Consider the following 23,214-nt stretch of genomic DNA (forward strand, 5'->3'; position numbering starts at 1 on the left):
TCTGATTTAAAGATTCAAAGAATTATTCAATGAATTATTAACCATATGCAGCTTTTCACCAGCTATCTGAAACATACTAAAAAAAATCAAAAACCAAAACAAAGCCATATTTACAGGGAAGCTGCCATGTGTGCTGAGCCAGTCTATCCCTGTGAGGTGAATGACCGTTCCAGCAAAGCTTCTAAAAGGAGCTGGTCTCGGTTAGATGTGTCAGTGAGGAAACGCTCAGGTAACATTTTCCAATCAGCGTGGCTCACTAGCTTGTCTTATTTTAAAGAACAGGAGCTGTATGAAGCCTGTTAAAGCCTTAACTTTAATCAAAGATATCCCTCAACAGCACGTATTTTTGTCTAACTGAGGAATAACTTGATTATAAAGCGATGTACTGTGACATTTTCTTTGAATATGACTTCCTGTGAAGTATTCCAAGCCTTAAATGTCTTAGCAACAATACTATTAATGCTTCATGCATTGCTGGGAAACCAGGATTTACAATACTAGTGCTGAGCTCCCATCTGCTGGTAAAATGCTGCATTACCACGGCAACACCAGAGGACTGCTGCTACACCGGAGGCTCGGGAATCTTTATAGAGCCTATGACGTAACCTACGCAAGTGGCCAACATTGTGGCCGGCTTTATGTGGTGCATTATGTGTTAGTTAAAGTGTGGTTGTGTCCCAGTGTTTTATATGTGCTGCCAGTTCTGATAGAAACATATGAAATTTGGGGACTTTGGGGACTTTTCCCTCCCGAGTGCCCACTCTTTGTTGTGGTAAGTTTATTTCTGTTGCCAGAGGGAAAAGACATCTTTCACCACGTTTGTACATTCCCTCACGTCCACTCCAGGGGTTTCAGGAATCTCACTCAAGGAATTTGCTGACATTTGTGAATCTTTACATTAGGGGTGTCAGACATAAGATCGGATGGAGCTGATAATATCAAGGCAGATGTTTGACTTTTAACTGTATTTTCATAAGTTGTACGGCTTTTTATGTTGATAAAGAACTAACTGAATGCCATTCATATACACCAAAGTAATTCAGTAACAGATAAACAACTACATGACTGAAGTTGCTATATTTTCACTACTGACTATATCATCGGTACTCGCTCGCTTGAGTCAAACTGAATGATTAGCTACATTTCTCAGTGTAAAACCTTTACCACACAGTTAAAAAAATTCAAGCACAAATGCTGACTATTTTAATGCTTATGATTTTAGGAGTTAGAAGTAAATGCATGTTCCGCATACAGATCTTAAGTGGTATATTAAACGCATGTAAATAGAAGTGAAAATATTGATTGAATCTCTGAATATTTTCCGTTTTCCAACTACACCTTCAACTTTACAACATAAAAAACAGCAGTGCTCACATTATCTATTCAATTGCGCACCAACACTAATTTACACAGAGCCTTTGCCACCTCGCTCTTACTCCCATACTGGTAACTACATGTACACGGAAGCAATGAGATTTTAAATGACTCTGCTATTACTACAGATAAATATTTCTCTTTTCTTATTTGAAAAACAGCACCTACACTTATTATTTTATATCATGTAAAACAAAAATCTATATGAAATTTTCTAAGTTTCTTGTTGCAAAGTCTACCGAACTACTAAACAAATCCGCTAACAAACCACTAAGAAAAGCAACACTATTTAAAGCTTACACAAGACAAGCATCAAAGAAATAAATAGAAGATAAATAAAAAAGAGGCAGAAAGTGGCCACTGTCCCAGCAGAGGGCCCAGAGCAACAGCAGTGGTTCAGCACCTAATTAAGGCACCTGCCCAGTGTTTTTCATGCTACCTTGTGCTTCCTGACCTGCTCTGCCCAACAATCAGATGACCCCCTAGGAGCAAGCACTTTGGTGACAGTGGGAAGGAAAAACTCCCTTCTAACAGGAAGAAACCTCCGACAGAACCAGGCTCAGGGAGGGGCGGGGCCATCTGCTGTGACCGGTTGTGGTGAGTCTCACATGCTGGGAGAAGGTGAGGTCTGAGAGGAGATGGGGTGAGGATAAGCCAAAGAAGCTTGTCTCTCCCCGTCCACCTCACACCAGCTAAAAAACAACCTGGATTCATTTGGTCTGTTTCACTGTGCTGACTTCAGCTTTTTGTATTTTGTTTCTTCTGTCCCGATTTAACATAATTCGTAGTTGATTTGTACGTTTCAGCTTGAGAATCTCTGGACTCCTTCATTTGTGTTCCTATTTAAGATCCTTTCTAACTTAGCTAGAAAATATAGGGGATATAATTTGACCACGCAGTTTAGAGGCATAACAGGTAATGTCTCAGGGTAAAACAAGCTCTGGAGTCTTTGTAACGTTCACCAACCGTAATACCGAGTATAAATCCCTAATGAACAGAATACATCAAAGGAAAATGTTGAGAAATTAAAGCTCTCCAACTTTTAACCTACTTTCTTTTGCTGGCGGCGGAGTTTCAGTGATTCCTCCTTCCCTGGCCATGCTGTTTCTCCTCTTCCTCACTTCCTTCTACTCTAATTTTAATCTTCTCTACAATTTGACCAGTGAAGAACTTGACTGCTTCACTCCCTCCTTCATCCCTCAGTCCTCCTGCTCCTGTAAATGCAACCGGATCCCTCAGTCTGAGCTGCTTTGTGCCCAGTGTGAGCCATCAATCAGCACAGCCTTCCTGTCTCCCAGTGGGCGAGGCAGATGTGTCTTCCTGAATACCACCAAGGCACAACAACAAGGAGGAAGGCAGAGAAAGCGAATACACAACTGGACTACAGAGCTCACAACCACTTATTTGTAATATTTGTTTTTATATTTAGAATCAGGAAGGTGAGTGAGGATGAGAAGCTTAGTTGTTTAACACAACTTTTAAGTTCAATAGCAGCATTTAACATGCCCCCCTCCCCAAACATAGGCATTGTGACTAAACTTGCAATAACAACTTTTGGCCACCTGGGGCAGCACAAACAACAGTTGATGTGGAATATTTAGTGTTTGGATTTTGTTTATTAATCATTAGGACTTCCATTAGTTTCTGCCTTGGCAACATCTTCCCAGGGTTTGCTGTTATGCTTTGTAAGTAAACAGTATAATCAAAACAATGTCATTAAATTAGGCAACATAATTCATATATTATTAAATTATTAATGATGCTGTTGATGACTTGGCACATTTAAAATGGATTAACTGATAATGCAAGAGAGGTCCATGATGCAGTGTAGATGTCATCTTATCTTATTAAAAAATGTTTTTTTTGAAGTGGCCACAGGAGTACGCTACGGTATCAGACACAAGTTTTATAGGACATATAAAAACAAAGCTTTTTCCTTTTCGCTACATGGTAACTAACGCTAAACAGCATGACGCACAGGTTAACCAGGCTTTCAGCTCAATGTTAAACTGGACAGGTGCTGCTAGCCCTCAGATGCAGCAGGACGCATGTCAGCAATTAAAAATAGTTCAGGATTCATCCATTATTCATTGTTAATGTGGGCATCAGTCGTAGGTTTTAGCCATTCGAGCTGCAGCAAGCAAACAAACGCCAATAAATCATCCACACACACAGTACCTGCTCAGCAGCAGAGACAGCTAAAGACTGACTACTGAACAAAGAGGAACACTGAGCTCATCATAAGTCAGATATGTCCATCAGAGGGTGGTAAAGCCCCCCAAACAAAATTAAACCAGAGAGAACAGTGGACCCAAATTTTCTCTGTTTGCCGGACAGCCAAAAAAGAACTCTTGTGCCCTCCTGTGGACACTTTTGACTGTGGCCGATACCTGCTGTAGCTTCAGTTTACTTTCTACTCTACTCTTGCGAGAAATTTTCAGTGACTTCAATAAGCCTGTAAGGCAAAGCAACAGCGACTGGCTATGTGGGCCTGCTTTCTAATAGGGCACTATAACTCCACCATTAGGCCTTTATTCTTAAAAAAGAGGGAAAAATGGGTTTCAAGGCAGTTTAAATGTCCTAATACTGCTAATCACACACACACAGCAACACACAGCAGAAGCAGCAGCAACATTAGATCGTATTGAGAGCCCTCCTCCACAGCGGGGAGGAGAGAGCCATGAATAAGACATTGAAGCAGTCTGTAACTAGGCCACAATAACCAGAAACAGCCTCTCGTGCATGGCTAACTACTTCCTACTGTTTTGCGGAGCATGCTGAGCATTGCTTTGATGCTGTTCTGAATCTTGTCTTAGCATCACTGACAGGTTAAGATGTAAACATCCAGTATAAGCCATCTCAAAAAGTCTCTGGCTGCTGTTCCACACATCTACTGATTTTTTATGATTCCCAATAATTCTTGACTTACAGATGAGTTTCTCATTTTCAGTAACATGTTTTTCATTTTCAAAGTCACAGCTGACACAGTAAACTGTATGTGAAAGTTTTTTTGGCAGCTCATGTAGGACAACTTCCAATTTAAGCAGAAATAAGCCTATTCCTTGGTCGGTGTCTCACCTGGGGTGGGTTTTAAGACAACGGCTACTCACACCAGCATCACCAGGCTAAAAAAAAAAAAAGACACTAAATCTTAACATGACAACCTGCCTGTGGTCTTTCACACAGCCTCCACTTGCATGTATTTAAGCAACTATCTGGTCTCCTTCTGTCAAAGTAAGTGTCTTCTAAATCTTGACAGAAGGATCTTTTTAGTAGTCAAGCCTCCTGACAAATATGAAATATACCAGAGCTAACAATACCTATTGCAAATGTGGCCTGAGCATGAGGAAGCACACTTATGCTTTGCAATGTCCTCCTGCATGCATCAGTGCTCATGATTTTGTTTTGTTTTGTCTAAGTAAATCGACTGCACACTAAAATATATTAAATAAAATGTTATCAGTAAACTAAATTCTACAACAAAAATAACAACACTTTGCCTGTCACCTAACATGGCCATTTGGCGTTACTGCTGCAGGATATTCACGTTATGCCCAGATGAACAGAATCAGCTTTTTGGAGCTGCATCTGAAGTCTCATGATACAGACTTAACCGACCTGCACATAAGCCTTTATGCTTTTTTTTTTCATTTTGTTGCATTTCACCAACATCTATTTCCTCAAAATCAATTTTTATTATTAACAATAGTGACAGCAAAATATTTCTACATACAAAGGGCTACAGTTTTAAAGTCGTTGAAGAGCAAGCCTGGCATAGATATCATATGTACAGCTGTTGAGTTACTCTCTATTTGAATGAATGAATGAATGAATGAATGAATGAATGAATGAATATGCCATGTTGTAGTTCTGTAGTTCTAATACTCTGCTTGAAAGACACAGGGTAACTCGACAATTCAACTTGAACTTTGAACTTGCAAACTATTTTTATGCAACAGTGTACATTAAAATGAAATATAGTAAAATATGACACGTGTTTCTGGCTTTAATTTATGAAACAAAACGACGTCTCCGTGTCTGTTTCTGAACCACTTCTACCTGACAAACCATCATTGTCCCCACCACCTGCGCCGCCTGACTGACACAGCAGCCTAAAGGGAGGCTCTGCTTTTGGGAAACCCACTGGCAGAAGAAAGGGAAACCCCGTGTAACATCCAGCACATCCCGCTACATTCTATCAACGTCCTTACCGATATATATTGCAATGTCTCTCATATTATATGCTCTTCATGTGCAATTAGCTATTATGCCCAACTGTGCGAGCAAAATAGGCGTCCTTGAAGTGGCCATGATGAGGCAACTATTAACTCTCCGGAGTATCACAAATTTGCTGTAAGCCCCAGCAGAACGATTGACATAATTAATTAAATTCGCTTAAATGATGAATGGAAAAGGTTCTTTAAGAGCAACAGTCTCGCTCCATATGAAAAATATCTGTAGCAAATCAAAGGAATTGATAAATTGGCCTTCATGTACTGGCGCTCCCAGTCAGTCAAAATAAACCAGGAGGGGAGCCTGAAAACAGCAGACAGGGAGAAAAAAAGCAAACTAAAAACATTAGATGCAGTCACACGGTGAGGAGGTGGGTATACTTACTGTCAGAGGCCATGGCTGTGGCTGTTTCCCTTCAGACTACGAGCAGAATCGGATGTATCATCGGAGGAGAGGGGGCAGCAAGCATCCCCGCCGCTCCTCATCCTCCAGACCCGCAGATCTGCAGTCACACAGCGGTGAGCGGTGAGGCGTTCACTGACTGTGGGACATTTGACTAATTTAAATAGTCAATCGGTTATTTGTTTTACAACTCAATATTTTGTGATCTTGTTATTTTATTTTTTGGCCAAATAGGTGTAAGTTATAATGAGTTAACAATATTGTTTCACACATACAGTCAGTACTATGTAAAACTCTTGTGCAAACACACCAAAATGCAGAGTTTGTACAGTTCTAATAAGGTTGAAAGTCAATATTTAATATTACAATTTTTAATCTTCAACACAGCCTGAACTTCCTTAGGCGAGCTTTCTTGGAATTTCCTTAAATAGTCTTCAGGAACAGTTCTCCAGGCTTCTTCAGAGACATTTTAAAAACACGTGAAGGAAAAATTCTAGTTTATTCTCACATTTAGATTAAGTGGTTACAAGTTCACTGTAGAACTTTGCATAGCCTTGTATTTCTTAGGTGAAGGATGCATGTGTCAATATGACCTGCTTAGCTTTGCTTAACTATGTTATCTGCTGTGCTGACTGTATGAAACTCCCAGGTGCTTCCTGGAGCATAGTGTGGAAGCTCTCTGCCCAGCAACAGCGCAGGTGGACAAGAAACTATTGTAACTGAAACGATACATAGAGTTGTGTGTGAAAAGGGAGCTGCGACGTCTCAAGGGCAGAGCTCTCCTGACTGTGTAACTGTGATGGTCGATGTCTTTTTTTCTCTCCTGCATGCAATAATTAAAAAGCTTGACCACAGCTGACCTCGTTGCAGACTTTCCACCACAGCTTTCTTGGATGTTTGCTGCCTAATGCTGAGGTCTGGGCTCTCATTTTGTCAAAATGTATAGTTCAAGCATATAAAAGTCATATTTAAAAAAAATCTGTCATACATTATTTATTAATTAGTCCATTACTTAATTTATTAATCACTAAAAATGTCAAAAAAAAATGAAAACAAAGTGCTAAATAGTAAATTTACAGTTCTAAAGCTGCTAAGCATAGCTTAGGCTAAAATTGCATTTACAAACCTCCCTCCAGCTGACATCTTGGCATTTGCCCGAAAATTATAAGCACTGCGAGGAAAAAACAAATCAAGCAAAAAGAAGATAATGAAAAACAAATTTGAGGTTATACTAAATAGCAAGACAGGCTACTGAAAACCAGATGTCCACATTTTCAAACACATGGAATGTTACACAAGAAAGAGACAGACAACTGTAAAACAATGAGTTTTTATAGTAAACTATCAAATTTTATCAAATATTGAAATATATAAACACATGAATGAAAATGCTTCAGCAGACGGTGTTTCCTTCAGAGAGAAAGCTACATGGCGATAAGCTTTACTATGAACAATGTTTCTATTAATTTACTGTAACTGTAATGTAACCACCAATGAACTGATTAAAAAAATCATTTAAAAACATGATTAAATAAAAAGGTAAAGATGTCAACATGATTTATTACAATAGCAAAGCACATATCAGACTTCAGTGGATGCTCTGAACAGCAGCTCCAGTGTTGTGCAGTTTCTTCAGGACCACTTGAACTTTTTGTACTGTTTCGGTTTATCTGCAAGAAAAAGAACATAAAGAGCACAAGCCAGCCAATGAAAACACAGCAGAGGCCAGTGAGCAAACACATGAAATATAAACGAGCCTGATCACGCTTACCATCACCAGCAGACTCGAGCTGTGCAAGCCGACTGATCTTAGTGGTCGTCATTGCTTCCGTCAACAAGTCACCTGAGAAGTACAAAGGATTCATTCATAAAGAGTTGCCATGTAATAAAATTCTATTCTAATTCTATTTTAATAATCAGCAGATGGAAAATATAAAGCATAGTGTACATGTGCAGTGATTTATAGATTAAATCCAGGCTGTTTCTGTGTGTTTTTTTTAGCACTTCAGTGTCACTGTTTAATTTTACCGGTGCCTCGGAGGACTTATATCCGCAATAAAGAACAGAAGGGTGATAGCAATAATAGGTTTTTATTTATTTATTAAAATATGGCATCTTAAAGCATGCTGATAATTTCCTACAACTTACTGAAGGTAAGTCTAATGCAAACCAGTTTGTCAATGTCAAGGTCAGGGCCTGGGATCGCACATAAAGCAGGAACAGGTGTGAAATGTTTATCTTTAGTGGTTACAGGAAGATTACCTGAAATATGGAGATTTTCACTGGTTCTGGCTTTGAGTGACGGCTTGGTTATTCTGGAGCGACCTAACGTGGGGGCAGATCTGGCCTCGTTACTGGTGAAATCCACTTCCACCTGGCGGTGACGCCTTGACTTGGAGGCCTGAGGGAAAAAAAACATATATAAAATAATAAATTGTCACAATAAATATAAAAATCAGTAAAGACTGTATCCACTGACACAAACCTCTGCCGCTTGTCCGTACGCCTTCGATTTGATGGAAGCAAGGAGCCCTGCCCTTTTGGAGCACTGAGGACACACACAAAGACAGCGGGTCAACAGAGGCGTCTCTGGAGAAAGTTACAGCATCTTTGGAAAACTCCAACAGCTTTCTGACTTCCTGTGATTCATCACCTAAACCTGCAAGAGACATGAGGTAAGACACTGAAATGGCTATCTCACCTCCTGCTGGGATGATGTTCCCTCACTGCTGTCCTCTTCTTCATCCACACTGTCCTGTCAGGACAAAACATGACACAGCGTCACATCAGAGGTGGGAAAAAACACACAAAAAGTGAAGCTATAACATGGTAAAATAAACTGTAACAACAGGAGATATGTTCTGTTTTCAGACCTTCCTTTTCTGCCAATTGTAGAAGTCGACCACAGCGCTGCGGAGCTGAGGGACGAGGTTTTTACGGATCAGGCTGACGGACGGATCTTGCTGCGCTGATGTCAGAGAGAGGGTGGATGCCTTCAGATTCTCATAGTGCTGGTGAATGTTGTCCATTTCCTGCAAGACAACAAAGATACCTGTTTGCGATGTTGTGTTGTTGATGTCCACCCCCCTTTTCACAAACCGCAGTATTTTTATTTTGAAATCTGAAAGGATGCTCCGTGTCATTCCTGTGTTCACTTTCCTGCCCTCCTATGCAGCTAAAATCACTTTGTGTTGAGTATTTTTAACGTCACAGAGAGAATAGGATGCTTCTGCAGAGAAATGCAGCCTGAAATGTGATGCAGCTTGACTGCTATGTAACTACATTTGGTGGGGTTTGGGTAGTAGGGGGAAGGAAGGGTCGACTTACTTCCAGCAGCTCGATGTTAACCAGCTCCTGTGGACGGGACACTCGCTCCATGAACTCCTCATGCATTGGCGACCTTTCCACCTTCCTCTTCTTATTGTAGGTGAGCTGGGGGAAGGAAAGAAGATATATCTACTCTAACTAGTGATGTAATGTTTCTAGCCTTGGATGGACCACAATTCCTGTCAGCTGAGAGCAGAATTCTGAGGTTGCTGTGGGCACAATATCATGGAAGCTGAAAATAAAATAAAATAGATCCACATTAAAATATATTTAAAATATTTAGACAGGAAACTAACCAAAGAGGGTGTGGCGGTGAAGTGGAAAGCTTTACAGAACATGAGCTGCTGGAGGATGTAGATCACATCGAAGTGCTGAGCAACTGTAGCGTCTTTCTCAAACGTCTTCACGTCCGCCCAGTCCTTCAGTGCCAGACGGATCTGCAGCCAGAGACACAGCAAGAGCTTTATTTCAAGTTTGCTGATCACTTTAAGGAGAAAGTACATGTGCTGTCGGTCCTGACCTGCTCAGAGGGTGACGCATTCTGGCACTGATACAAGCTGTACAGGAGGTAAAGTCCTCCTACTCGGATCTGGAAGCTGAAGGGTGGCAGGAAGAAGACAGAGGCCACGTCCAGTATCAGACGACTGAATTTTCGCTTCTCGTGGTTCACAGTGCCACTGCAGCGAGAGAAACATACAACACTGAGAAAGGATTTCACCAGTAAGGGGTCTAAGAGCTCAGTGGTGCTGCTGGTGGTGGTGGTGTGATGCATGATCTCCAGTTTAATTTTTTAAATGTAATTTATTCGGTTGTTTCCTGTGTGTTTGTCCATGTTTTCACCATTGAGATTATTTGTTCATGGCCCTTTCACCTTAATTATTGTTTCCTTTTTTTCCTGGAAATTAAGTGTGTCTATAAATTGGACACTTGTGTGTGTGAAATGTTTGCCTTTTAATAATAAAGATAATAAGGGTGACATGAAAATATTTCTCATTCTGACACACAAAAACCTCAAAAGAATTTGGGTAAGACTCAAAATTATTGTATTGGAAAACAAAGGGATGTTTTGAGCAGAAAACCTACTAGAAAATCTGTGAGAACTTCATCTCTCTCCATATTCTGGCGAAAATCTCGAAGCGGACGGACTGTGTTCGCTGGAAGCGCTTGAGGAGCTGCTCGCAGTCTGCTTTCACCTGTTTCCCGCAGAAATCCATCGTCCTGATGCCTCCACACACGAGTCAACGTGAAAACACAACGTCACAGAGCTTACGTCGTGGACATCATCGACTTTTATTTTTATTTGCGTTTATTTTCAAGCTTCTGCGGCGAGAAAATGTCTCTTGGTTAGCGAGACCGAAATTTAAACACAAGATTAAACAACCGTCGAGCACTTAGTACGTCACCAGTCCTCGACGGCTGACGACACCTTCACTGACCGTCTTGAAAAATGGAGGTCACAATCTTTTTAAAGAACTTTATTTATGAACCTTGCTACAGACAAAAAGGCACCAACAATGGTTATTCAAGAAACTAATATACACAAAGTATAGCATTAAAAAGGAAAGAAAAAAGAATAACAAAAAGTGAAAAGTGAAACGTGAAAATAGACACAAAATGTGAAGAAATGACAAATCCTGCACTGTATCTGGAAAAGGTGGGGTCATCTTAAAATTTAATTTATTGAATAGAGAAACTATTACTGAATAGAGCAAACCGTGTTATTTGCAAGTTTTTGACTCTTAATCGGGAGTTTTTATTTGTTCAGTCATTTGTTACATGGTTTAGCTTTAAAATATCCACATTTATGAATAAAATATCTCCCTAATAACAACACAGTACTGATAACAGACTCCAAATTTAGATTTGCAATACATATCCATAAATTTAATTACAGTGACTGCTAAATGTGGTAACCGAATCCCTCTACACGTGTCATTCCAGCTTTCCCCGACTCACAATAGAAAAACAAGTGATCCAGACTTCTCATTTTCACAGATTATACACGTGTTCCCATCTAGATTACATTTTCATTTTAGGAATTCATTTATTCGGTACATCTCATTTATGACTTTGGACTTTACTTCTTTTACTTTAGGATGAATGGGAAGTAAATATATCTATTCTTCGTATAAATTTAATTTCCTCTCTCCGGAATTCTTTCAGAACAGTGTTTTGTTTAACGATAGCTGGTGGAACTGACGCAGGTGAACCTGAACGTACCACACGGATATCCAGCGTCTGCCGGAAGTAAACAATCCTCAGCTGACGTGGAGCATACGCCGTCAGACCAAGTCACAGAACAGGATTTAAACTCACCAGTAACTGCTGCTCTGTCTGCTTTTTTTTTCTTTTAAATAAGTTAAATGAAGTTTTCTGACTAATCTCCCAGAAGCTCTGACGACGTTTTCACAAAGCTTCTCAGCGAGGTAAGATGGCGGCATCGGAGGAGGCCAGCAGACCGTTCGCCGGGCTGTCAGACGTTTCCATCGCGGAGGACATCCCGGTGGAAGGGGACATCTCGGTGCCCGTCGGCCCGTCTAGAAGAGATGATGAATTCTCCACTCTGGACGAACCGGTTAAGGACACCATCATGAGGGACCTGCGGGCGGTGGGGAACAAGTTCATCCACGTCCTCTACCCGAAGCGGAGCTCGGCTCTGCTGCGGGACTGGGACCTGTGGGGCCCGCTGCTGCTTTGCGTCACGCTGGCTCTGCTGCTGCAGGGCGGTGCGGCCGACCACGAGGACCAGGGAGGACCGCAGTTCGCTGAGGTTAGAGGGTTCATCATCTCTGGATCCAACAGTTCAAACTTTACTGCGTATCCCTCCATGAATTAATGAGCCGTTTCAACCACATTTATAAAGTTATTAGTGAATTCTGCTCATTATTACTAATATCGAACAGTAACATACACTGTGTCGCATGAAAATTCTTAAAAGTATTATTAGCTAAATGTAAATCGTAGATTATTCATGACAGGATTACAGATCGAGAGCTTCTGAGAGGAGGTGAATCACAGTGTCCGTGTGTCAGGGACTAAAATGAAGGGAGAACACATATAAAAGGCGAAAAGTGCGGTGTTTTTCCTATTATGTGTAAGATTGTGCCAAAAGTGCAATAGCTTAGAGCAGGGGAGTCAAACATAAGGCTCAGGGTCCAAAATTGGCCCAGCAAAGACTCCAGTCCAGCCCACTGGACGTCTTTGGAAAATGTGAATTGAATTAGCAAAATAATTCTACTTTATAATTACAGGAAAGTCTGGGCATTGAGCTCCAGGATTTATTTGTGTAATTTTAAACGTTTAGTTCTTACAATTTAGGCCCAAAGAGTTGTTGCGTTCATTTACCACAGCACCATTTCTTTACTATGTAGAACAGCTGAGACGCACTTCTCAAATATATTGAGATACCTCAGGGATTAAATGTGCAGTTTTTCTGTATTTTAAGTAAATGCCTCTGCTGACTCCCTGCTAACAAAAACATATTGTTCTTCCCAGGTCTTCGTCATCGTGTGGTTTGGCTCCATCATCATCACCCTCAACTCCAAGCTGCTGGGTGGCACCATCTCTTTCTTCCAGAGCCTGTGCGTGTTGGGATATTGCATCATGCCTCTTACAGTGGCCATGGTAGTGTGTAGGATTGTCCTGGTCATCAGCTCCGGGAGGGTCGTATTCGCAGTGCGGCTGGCGGTGGTCACGGCGTCCTTCGGCTGGTCGACTTTCGCGTCCACAGCCTTCCTCGCCGACAGCCAGCCTCCCAACCGCAAGGCACTGGTGGTGTACCCGGTGTTCCTCTTCTACTTTGTGATTGCATGGATGATCTTGACATACTCGCCGCAACAGTAGGCGAAGGTTTTCTTGGAACGTCCACAACCGTAGACAGATACCAGAATCTGCCTTTGAACAAAGATGAATAACTACTGAACTGACTGTGAGCAATTCTGAAACAGCATTTAGACATGAAGGACACCAAATTTAGGACTCTTTCTGGAGTAGTGGGGAATGTTGGGCTGCAGAGTGGAAAAGCTGATGAATATGTTCTTATTTTTCCAGTTTGTCTCGCTGATGTGTTTATGTTGTGTAAAAAGAAAAAACGTGTATGTGGAAATACTTCATGGATGTTTGGACTACCAGGGCTACAATGGTTATTTTTCTTTCTCTCTTGATCTCTCTGGGTGTGATCGAAATCTCCTGTCTTAAGAACATGGACAGCACACATTTTCACACTGAATTAATTTTTAACAACATTTAGCTGATCTGATTATGCAGCTTGACTAATTTCTTCTTTTATTTTATTTTTGTATTTTGTTGGGTTTTGTCTCAGCGGACAGTGGAGAGTTGACATGGAGGATTATAGGTAGACTGGTTTGAGCTTTTTGTGCGTGTTTTTTTTTTTTTTTTTTTTTCCATCAATGTTTCCTCTTTGAAACCGTGCAAAGCAAACCATAAAAATGTCAGATCCGGCTTTATTACTGACAGTTACAGTGAGTCAAGGATACAGTTGAGTCAAAGTGATAGACAGGGGTTTGTCAGCTATAAATAAAGAAACTATATGATAAAATCTCTGCCCACATCTTAGATTTTTTAGTAGTAAGCAGGTATTTCCTGTGAAACAGGCATGATGATAAGTGTGGAAGACCATGTATGCCAATAGAAAATAAGTTGTTGTAAAATAATAAAATAATTAATTTACTTGACTCAAATAATTCAACTAAAAAATTTTAAGAAATTATAAAAGAGAAAAATATAACCATTCGAAATGTAGAGAATCATTATTTCATCATTTTATTCTTAAAATATGTTTTTAATCAGATTTTATCTCTTGAATAAAAATATCAAATTCAAAATCATCAGGCAAACAAACTTAAAAAGAAACAACAACCCTGAATTTTTAACATTTTCTGTGTGATATTTCATACAACATGTGAATTAGACTTTTAAATCATAATTTAGTTGTTTTTTTTTTAAATTTTGTACTCTGGATTTAAAATTTAAAATAGAGATTAGGTCAGGTCACAGGTGCAGAAGTCTAAGGAGAGATGACAAGCTCACTTTCTTCCCAACCATCTGCCAGCTCCTACGATGGAATACTTCGGCGCTCCCTAATTAGCTGAGAGATTTGCTCTCTTCAGCGTGTCGTGTGTCCTGGGGTATCCTCCCGGTCGGACGTACCATAAACAGCTCACCTAGTCAGGTCCATAAATGACCTCAAGTGGCTCATTTTGATGTGGAGGAGCAGTGGCTCTACTCTGAACCGCAGGCCTCACTCACCCAACCTTGAAATGAGATGAAGAATAAAAAAAATAACCTGTTAAAAAAGAATAATAGGCTAAACATTTTCCAAGTTACATTTTTTAATCTAAACGATGTGATAAAGAGACAAATGTAAAAAAGTTAGATGAAAAGTTGTACATTTATGTTATTTTGGAGGGAGTTAACGTTTCCATTTGACTTTTAATTCTTCAGTTGGACTTTGTTTGATCTTAGAATTTGGATTTTGTTTTTTTAAAGGTAAAAACAAAAAAAAAATTTGAGTAAAGAAATTAACTTAAAGGTTGAGCTAATAGCAAAAATAAGAAAGTTGGTATTTGGGTTGGTTTGGTCAGCTGGGATCAAGTAAGTCACATCTGTGGGAGAACTAGCAGTGAAAGAGAAGAGAGAATTGTATTAGTTTTACACACCTGACCAACTGCTTCTTCATTCATAAGCGTTTTGTTGCAGCATATTGATGATGGGTCATAAATGGAAAATTTAAGACCACAATGTACTGCAGCTGTATTTTTTGGGTTTGAACGGGCAAGGTAGGAAATTAGTAACTGAAACTAAGTTGATAAGAAACAAAACAATGATTGTGTCTTTAAATTTATATAAACACAATCTCACCCTTTTAATTTATGTGACCAGTCAGTAGACGAAGGACTGTCCTTTAGGACTGTGGGTTCATTTTTTCTCGTTAATTATGTTTAAGTTTAAATCAATAAAATAAATATAAAAAACAACTGTTTAACTGACCTGATGTCAGTTAATGTTTCACAATGAACATTTTTTGAAAAGTACCGTTACCTTATGCTTCCATATGTTTTTACTAGCGGACAAAAAAAGACTTCCTACGTCAGGTGTCTACACACATTTTCCATCACAACGAAAGGAAAAATAACTGGTTTTACAAACATGCAGGTAACTTATGACAGTAAGAGAGCACACACACTGCATATGTTGGTCTATTTTGGTATTACTGACATAGACTGATTAAAAGAGACACAAAATTAAAAAACCCCAACACATTTTGGATCTCTCCGTGATCGTTTTATTTCCATCTAGCTGCATAAAGATATGAAACACTGGTAAGAAAACTATTTCAAGGCTGCTCTGCACTGACTACTCCTCATCTCCATTCCCCCAAATTCTCAGAGAAAGAAAAAAAAGACATGATAATTTCATTTCAATAAAATAAGCACCAAGACGACAACAAACTGGGGAATTGAAAGGAGATTTAAGTTGCCGAAAGACGCTGTGTTGAAAAGCTGACAGCAGGTTTCTTGAGTAATGACCCTGCATCAGTGTGGAAAAGCCTACAGGACTACAGGAAACCATCCCCCTCCAGCCAAGAACTTTAGAACATGTTCTAATGCACTTTTAAAAGGGACACATTCCTGCCCTTGTCCACACACTACCCCACCTCAGGTAAGAATACAGGGAGTGCAGAATTATTAGGCAAATGAGTATTTTGTCCACATCATCCTCTTCATGCATGTTGTCTTACTCCAGGCTGTATAGGCTTGAAAGCCTACTACCAATTAAGCATATTAGGTGATGTGCATCTCTGTAATGAGAAGGGGTGTGGTCTAATGACATCAACACCCTATATCAGGTGTGCATAATTATTAGGCAACGTCCTTTCCTTTGGCAAAATGGGTCAAAAGAAGGACTTGACAGGCTCAGAAAAGTCAAAAATAGTGAGATATCTTGCAGAGGGATGCAGCAGTCTCAAAATTGCAAAGCTTCTGAAGCGTGATCATCGAACAATCAAGCGTTTCATTCAAAATAGTCAACAGGGTCGCAAGAAGCGTGTGGAAAAACCAAGGCGCAAAATAACTGCCCATGAACAGAGAAAAGTCAAGCGTGCAGCTGCCAAGATGCCACTTGCCACCAGTTTGGCCATATTTCAGAGCTGCAACATCACTGGAGTGCCCAAAAGCACAAGGTGTGCAATACTCAGAGACATGGCCAAGGTAAGAAAGGCTGAAAGACGACCACCACTGAACAAGGCACACAAGCTGAAACGTCAAGACTGGGCCAAGAAATATCTCAAGACTGGTTTTTCTAAGGTTTTATGGACTGATGAAATGAGAGTGAGTCTTGATGGGCCAGATGGATGGGCCCGTGGCTGGATTGGTAAAGGGCAGAGAGCTCCAGTCCGACTCAGACGCCAGCAAGGTGGAGGTGGAGTACTGGTTTGGGCTGGTATCATCAAAGATGAGCTTGTGGGGCCTTTTCGGGTTGAGGATGGAGTCAAGCTCAACTCCCAGTCCTACTGCCAGTTTCTGGAAGACACCTTCTTCAAGCAGTGGTACAGGAGAAGTCTGCATCCTTCAAGAAAAACATGATTTTCATGCAGGACAATGCTCCATCACACGCGTCCAAGTACTCCACAGCGTGGCTGGCAAGAAAGGGTATAAAAGAAGAAAAACTAATGACATGGCCACCTTGTTCACCTGAGCTGAACCCCATTGAGAACCTGTGGTCCATCATCAAATGTGAGATTTACAAGGAGGGAAAACAGTACACCTCTCTGAACAGTGTCTGGGAGGCTGTGGTTGCTGCTGCACGCAATGTTGATGGTGAACAGATCAAAACACTGACAGAATCCATGGATGGCAGGCTTTTGAGTGTCCTTGCAAAGAAAGGTGGCTATATTGGTCGCTGATTTGTTTTTGTTTTTGAATGTCAGAAATGTATATTTGTGAATGTGGAGATGTTATATTGGTTTCACTGGTAAAAATAAATAATTGAAATGGGTATATATTTGTTTTTTGTTAAGTTGCCTAATAATTATGCACAGTAATAGTCACCTGCACACACAGATATCCCCCTAAAACAGCTAAAACTAAAAACAAACTAAAAACTACTTCCAAAAACATTCAGCTTTGATATTAATGAGTTTTTTGGGTTCATTGAGAACATGGTTGTTGTTCAATAATAAAATTATTCCTCAAAAATACAACTTGCCTAATAATTCTGCACTCCCTGTACGCCTCTGTTAAACTTGATTTAGACTTCTACAGGAAACTTATGTCCTCACTTACGACATAACCAAAAACTCCTCTAACCCTACACCGCAACCTTTCATGCCATTTGGGTCATTTAAGGCTGCATTGACCTACATCTCTGTGGAGGTGCACTTCAGGCTACGTGGAAGGTTACATCATAGGCTTAAAAGAAGTTTCCGGTTATGGTGCAAGGTATGGCGTAGATTTCCCACTGAAGCATAAACCAAGCATTACCCTTCCTCCTGAAACTCAGCCTGCATACATAACAAGTGAAGTAGTAGTGAAGTGACACAAAATCAGGAAAGCATCATGCCCAGAGAGAGTTTTGCCATTTCATTTTAAAGTCTGTTGTAACAAAAGGTGTTACAGACCCAGTACAACACACACACACAGCCTGTGTTTGCAGGGAAGTGATGGTTTATTTTTCAGTGTGATTACAGCACAAAAACTCCTGCTCTTGCCCATGACAACGTTCCAGCTGTCGCGTCCCTACTGAAATAGGGAGAGCATGATTAGCAAATAGTTCCCAGATGCCCTGCCAGCCTCCCTGTCACCCCCCCTCCTCTGCAGCGGAGCCACAGACCTCACCCCTCCACATCTGTGTTGACCCACTGGCTTCTATCTAGACTTTTCAACCCTGTCAAACGCCATCATGCTTTCAAAGGGCCACCTAAATTCCAATCCCCAAAAAACACATCCATCATAGCATTAAATAACTGCAGGCTTGTATCACTGACATTTGTAGTCATGCAGGTGTATGAACATCTGGCGCTGACCCATCTGAGGAGCATCACAGGACACCACCTGGATCGACCGGTATTTGGTTACTAGGCAAACAGATGGGGGACTTATGATTCTTTGTTAAATGAAGCATGTAGATACACTGTAACCAGCCTGCTGTTGATTTCCTCTGTGCATTTCAAGATACTTTTTCACCAGTTTTTTAATTTATCAGTGAGCAAATAACAATCATCACCTCAGTATAATAATACTCCTAGCCTTAATATAAGGACTAGTAATCAGAAAGTAGAGGGAGTTTAATGAAACCATCACTACTGACCTGAGAGAAAGTGCACCTGTAAAAATTTGAGGGACGAATGTTGCTTGCAAAGAAAAAAAAGTGAGCCCAACAGAGAGTGGGAGTCCAGGAGGGAGCTTTGAATTGATGAAATGAATGTTTGTGACGCCAATACATGAATTCTGAACTTATGAATATGGTGGAAACAAACTAGGGAGAAAGTTGTGATGTGAATGTGCTTTTATTATTAAGGACATGTTATATGTAAAATAGAGACAACATTTATTAATTTGTAAACAAAAATAACATCTTTTCCACAGTACTGTTCCTCATCTGCAGTACTGTGGGGTCCAAATGACGTTTGCTACCAAAGCAAACAGGCTCCAAGTGACTAAATACAACAAAATAATTAGAATGTATCCATATACATTGATTCACAGGCTGAAATGCTTCTGATATATGGGGTTGTAATGATGAGGAGGAGGAGGAAGGACGCTGTTTCTTATAACAGCAGTATATTCAGAATTTAGCCTTATCCCTGCATCTCCTGCTTTACCTTGTAAAACCTCTGAATGACTGAAATGTGATGATGACCCTCTCTTCTCCTCTAACAGCTTACCTGTGGTATCATTAAATATGGACGGCACTCTTAGACATCCTGCAATAATTTCATAGTGTTCTGATGAGAGTGGGGCAATGTCAGTGTGCAAGTCTGCCAAAGCTACTTTTACGCATTCCCTGAGGTCATGAACATGCTAGAACAGCACATTATGCCATGTGCTGTTCTAGCATGTATCCACCTCTTGAATTAGCTTCAATGCTAGCTGGCCCATTTGCTCCAGCACTTGTGTCAGCCTCCTCTATAAAATTAGCCAACAAAAAATGATTATTTCCAGTGTCATTGCAGCAGCAACCTAAACAACATGGTGTTGTGTAGAATATTATAATAAAATAAGTAAAGTGATGTTTCCAGTGGAAAGTGCTCTTGAAATAACCCACTGTCTTCCTACAGTTTGCCCAGATGTCAGGCAACAGAGTTATATAGTCAGGAGCCCTTTCTAATGTGTCAATTTAAACTTTGCGCCACACAATTTGTGCCACGCACATCAGTCACAAGGCATTAAAAGTGTGTGTAATACCCCATTCTGACACAAGTCCTGCTTCTACTTTTGCTAAATTTTCAGCAGCATTTGCTGCAGGGAAAACAGAATGCAAAGAGCTGCTTGCGTGTATAAAATGGCACGTCACAGCTAGATACGTATCAGTGTTGATAGGGGTCCACATATCTGATGAACTAACTGCAGATGCCTTGGACACAATGACCTTGGCTTTCTCTTTGGATGTGTTTTCCTGAAAACCATAGTTTTCAGAGAAAATGGGGAAAATCCACGTCATTCTTCTCCCCTGATGAGGAAAGAAAAGGGCAATATTCAATTACAGATGTCCCTAATTAAGTCACATTTTAAACATAAATTAATGGTGTCTAATACAAACGAACTGTGCAATTTTATGTTTGTATACAGTCTTATCACTGCGTCCTAAACGGCTTACCTGGATTTTTGAATCCAAGTTCTTTTGAACACAACAGACACTTCACCTTTTAATATACCAGAAATTGGAAGAAATAAATAACAACACGGGATCCGCTGTGTTCTTTATACTTTATTACTTAGTTTAATTACTAATAAATGACCTTATTAAGCAATACCTTATCAGGCGAGATCAGTTCAAAATCTCCCCAGAGAGGGGGAAATCTCCGCTTTCTTGCTGGTTTCATCACACAAAAAAGATTTGCCAAGAAAAGAGAAGAATTTGAATCGCATGCCAAACCTGAGAACCACTTCCTGAATCAGTCACGTGGTCATCACCACAAACCTCAAACGTGCTGGAGAAAAAAGTAAACATCATTAGCTAAATACGAGCAGTCAGGTGAAGGCCGGCGTTCATTAGCCAAACCACACACATGGATAACTTCACCCTGACTGAACCCATCAGCCTGTCCTGTGTGAGGCTAAACATCAATATGCCTTCGATAGCTCAGTTGGTAGAGCGGAGGACTGTAGAGGTAGTAGCTGAAATCCTTAGGTCGCTGGTTCAAATCCGGCTCGAAGGACATTCTTTTACACTAAATTGTCAAGAAGGCTATCAGTCATTGTAGTCTAAGGAGCTTTGAAAGAAAAGCGTCTGGACATCTTTAAGCTTCCTTCAAGACGTTTCACCTCTCATCTGAGAAGCTTCTTCAGTTCTAAGAGCAACTGGTGGAGATTTTAAGCCCTATGGGAGTGTCCCACCAGACACTGAATTTTATGATGTCAGACAAAGTTGGAAGTCTGTTTGAAGTTCAAACATTAGCTGTACTTCATTGACTGTACTGACCTGAAGCATGTTCGCTTCTAATAATTGTTTACAACTAGAGAGTCATCGGGCCTCCCAGGTCACTAACTAATAACTGTTACTGCACTTATTGTGAATATTATGCATTATGCTAGACTCGGAGTGTTAAAAACAGCTTGAAATTCTCATGAGTTGTTTGCAAAAGAAAAATGACCATCAAAATGCGGCTACCCCTTCGGCGCCAGCTGTGGGCTCAAGGCCGTAGCTCAAGGCTGGAGCCGAACAAAAACTCCCTGATAACGACTGTGTTGAGTCTGTTCCTTCCCATTCCCTACAAGGCCACCTGGGTTGGCTGGAAGACTGTTTACTTAGCCTGGCAGGGCGAAGGACACTGTCTCAGCTGAACTATGGACACGCACACACATACTGATACTGATAAGCACTCACCGACGCATCACCCTCCCTATCCAACGCCACCTCCAACGCTTACCTCCCCCATGATGTAGACATCGGGTCAGCTGGAGGCGCAGTCGAAAGATTGCAGCGGTCCCAGGTCAGATGTACACACTGGAACTCTTTCCCATGTTGCTTGTCTGTGTTTATTGTGTTATGGTGTGTTGATACCTGTGCATTCCTGTATTATCCTTTTGTGTTCCACATTTCAATGTTTTTTTTCCTCGCTACCTGGCCTGACCTGTCTCCCCAATGTGATGTTTGTATTGTATGTACGGTCGGCAAGGTCTGTCATCTTGGTTGTGGGCAAAAGACCTGCAACTGACAAATAAAGGCTATCTCTCATCTCTCTCTCTTCTTCAGCTTCTGTGCAGATTGGACTATTAAAGATCTGCAAACAGCAACATGTTTCTGCCTCTCTCCACACTTTTAAGGAGAGCAACACTAAAATAAATAGAAGCATACACTTCGACAATCCTGTATTAACGCCTGCATTAACACAGAATTTTAAAAAAGATAAATTACTGAGAGGACTGTAAATATTCTCACAGTATTCTCGGCTGACACTCACAAACTGTAAGCCAGCTGTTCCAGTGGGTTTTTTTGTTTGGTTTTTTTACTGAGTTTATTTCAAATGTTCAGGTTTCAAATCAGTCTGAATGATTCTTAATGATGTATTGTTCACAAATCTAGCCTACATGTGCAGTACTCTATACAGCTTAACAACAAGTACTAATCTGTCAAACATTAAGGCAGCTGATGAAAATACTGGTGATAATGCCTCTTTCTGTTTTGCTCTGGTTTCCTGCAGGTGACTACAATGCAGCACAACTGAACCTGAATGGAAACCTGCAGCATTATCTCATCTTTGTAGTTCTCATAATACACTGAATAAATTCTAAATATTATAATGAATAATCCATGAAAGGGAAGAAACTTCTGGATCCAAGAATCCAGACCTAGCTGGGTCTGGCTGCTTGGCCTCACGCGTTTTTCCCCAAGGTGAATATAGCTGTTGATACAAAAACAAACAAACAAAAAAAACTAAAACAAACGCCATATAACTATATATACGGCATAACAATTTCAAAGGACATATCAGACATTGGACAAAAAATAAAGGACTACATAGACATCATAAATGAAATTCCTTGATAAAAACTTTCGAGATTGTGATGTTGAGCGACTTTAATTCGGTTATTGAATTTCCGACCACATTCATTTTTTTGGGCCTGTTTCCATAAAATAAAGATTTTTTTTCCCCTAAATACAACATTCAACATACAAATACAACATTATGAGGACTAAAGCTCTGCTTGCAGATCAGTTTCCAGTATACCTGTTGAAACGAAATGATAATAATAATTTATAGAAGTCTTTTTTTTTTTTTAGCAAGACTATAGAACTTGAAACTCGGGTTTCCGGTACGGATCCGTACCGGAAACCCGATCGGTACCCCGCATGCGCAAATCTTACGTCACTTCCTCTCTTTGCCAACATTGCGACATTCAATATATTTGAATGATACGGTTAGCGCCCAGTTAGCTCCTAGCATTTCTCAACAGCTCTGCCTCCTCTTCGACTGCCCGGGACATTTAAACAATGGATAATCCGTATACAAAGAAATTCATGCTTTTCTCCTCAACAGAGAGTGTCCCCCGATTGAGCAACAGCGCCGTAAAATAAGAAGAATGGCGCCTAATTACAGAGTTAATAATGCAGACTTTGTAATATCTCACGTGTAGATTCATCAGCCAGATGAAGTGTTTACTGACAATTGACAGTGATAGCGCACATCATCATCAC

General features: G+C 40.4%; 3 protein-coding genes and 1 non-coding gene across 6 annotated transcripts in view; 2 read left to right on the forward strand and 2 right to left on the reverse strand.

The window, feature by feature from the left end:
* syt16 (synaptotagmin XVI) overlaps positions 1-6,145 on the reverse strand; it is a 34,972-nt gene extending 28,827 nt beyond the window's left edge. The window contains exon 1 of one of the 3 annotated variants that reach the window (XM_040041853.1): positions 5,992-6,145. In XM_040041853.1, coding sequence (XP_039897787.1) covers positions 5,992-6,004 — 13 coding nt within the window. In that variant the 5' untranslated portion in view covers positions 6,005-6,145. Of the gene's footprint in view, positions 1-2,425; positions 4,904-5,991 lie in introns of those variants that run through there. The other 2 variants (XM_040041855.1, XM_040041854.1) reach the window with 2 other exon arrangements.
* A 683-nt stretch (positions 6,146-6,828) lies between these two features.
* On the reverse strand, positions 6,829-10,761 carry snapc1b (small nuclear RNA activating complex, polypeptide 1b). Its single transcript, XM_040041866.1, has 10 exons — positions 10,420-10,761; positions 9,857-10,013; positions 9,633-9,773; positions 9,337-9,441; positions 8,883-9,041; positions 8,711-8,764; positions 8,495-8,557; positions 8,272-8,410; positions 7,781-7,852; positions 6,829-7,679 (listed from the first exon to the last, which is right to left on the reverse strand). The coding sequence occupies exons 1-10, from the start codon at positions 10,548-10,550 to the stop codon at positions 7,642-7,644; spliced, it is 1,059 nt and encodes a 352-aa protein (XP_039897800.1). The 5' UTR covers positions 10,551-10,761; the 3' UTR covers positions 6,829-7,641.
* Positions 10,762-11,505: 744 nt separating this feature from the next.
* Positions 11,506-15,340, forward strand: yipf6 (Yip1 domain family, member 6). The gene is made up of 2 exons (XM_040041867.1): positions 11,506-12,106; positions 12,832-15,340. Exons 1-2 carry the CDS (start codon positions 11,768-11,770, stop codon positions 13,177-13,179), a joined length of 687 nt encoding a protein of 228 aa, XP_039897801.1. The 5' UTR covers positions 11,506-11,767; the 3' UTR covers positions 13,180-15,340.
* Positions 15,341-20,647: 5,307 nt separating this feature from the next.
* On the forward strand, positions 20,648-20,734 carry trnay-gua. Its single transcript is given in 2 exon segments — positions 20,648-20,684; positions 20,699-20,734. It is a non-coding gene; the product is annotated as a tRNA-Tyr (tRNA).
* Positions 20,735-23,214: the final 2,480 nt, after the last annotated feature.

The sequence above is a fragment of the Simochromis diagramma genome, unplaced genomic scaffold (assembly GCF_900408965.1).
Source record: "Simochromis diagramma unplaced genomic scaffold, fSimDia1.1 OVJJ01000304.1, whole genome shotgun sequence".
In the NCBI taxonomy this organism is placed as follows: domain Eukaryota; kingdom Metazoa; phylum Chordata; class Actinopteri; order Cichliformes; family Cichlidae; genus Simochromis; species Simochromis diagramma.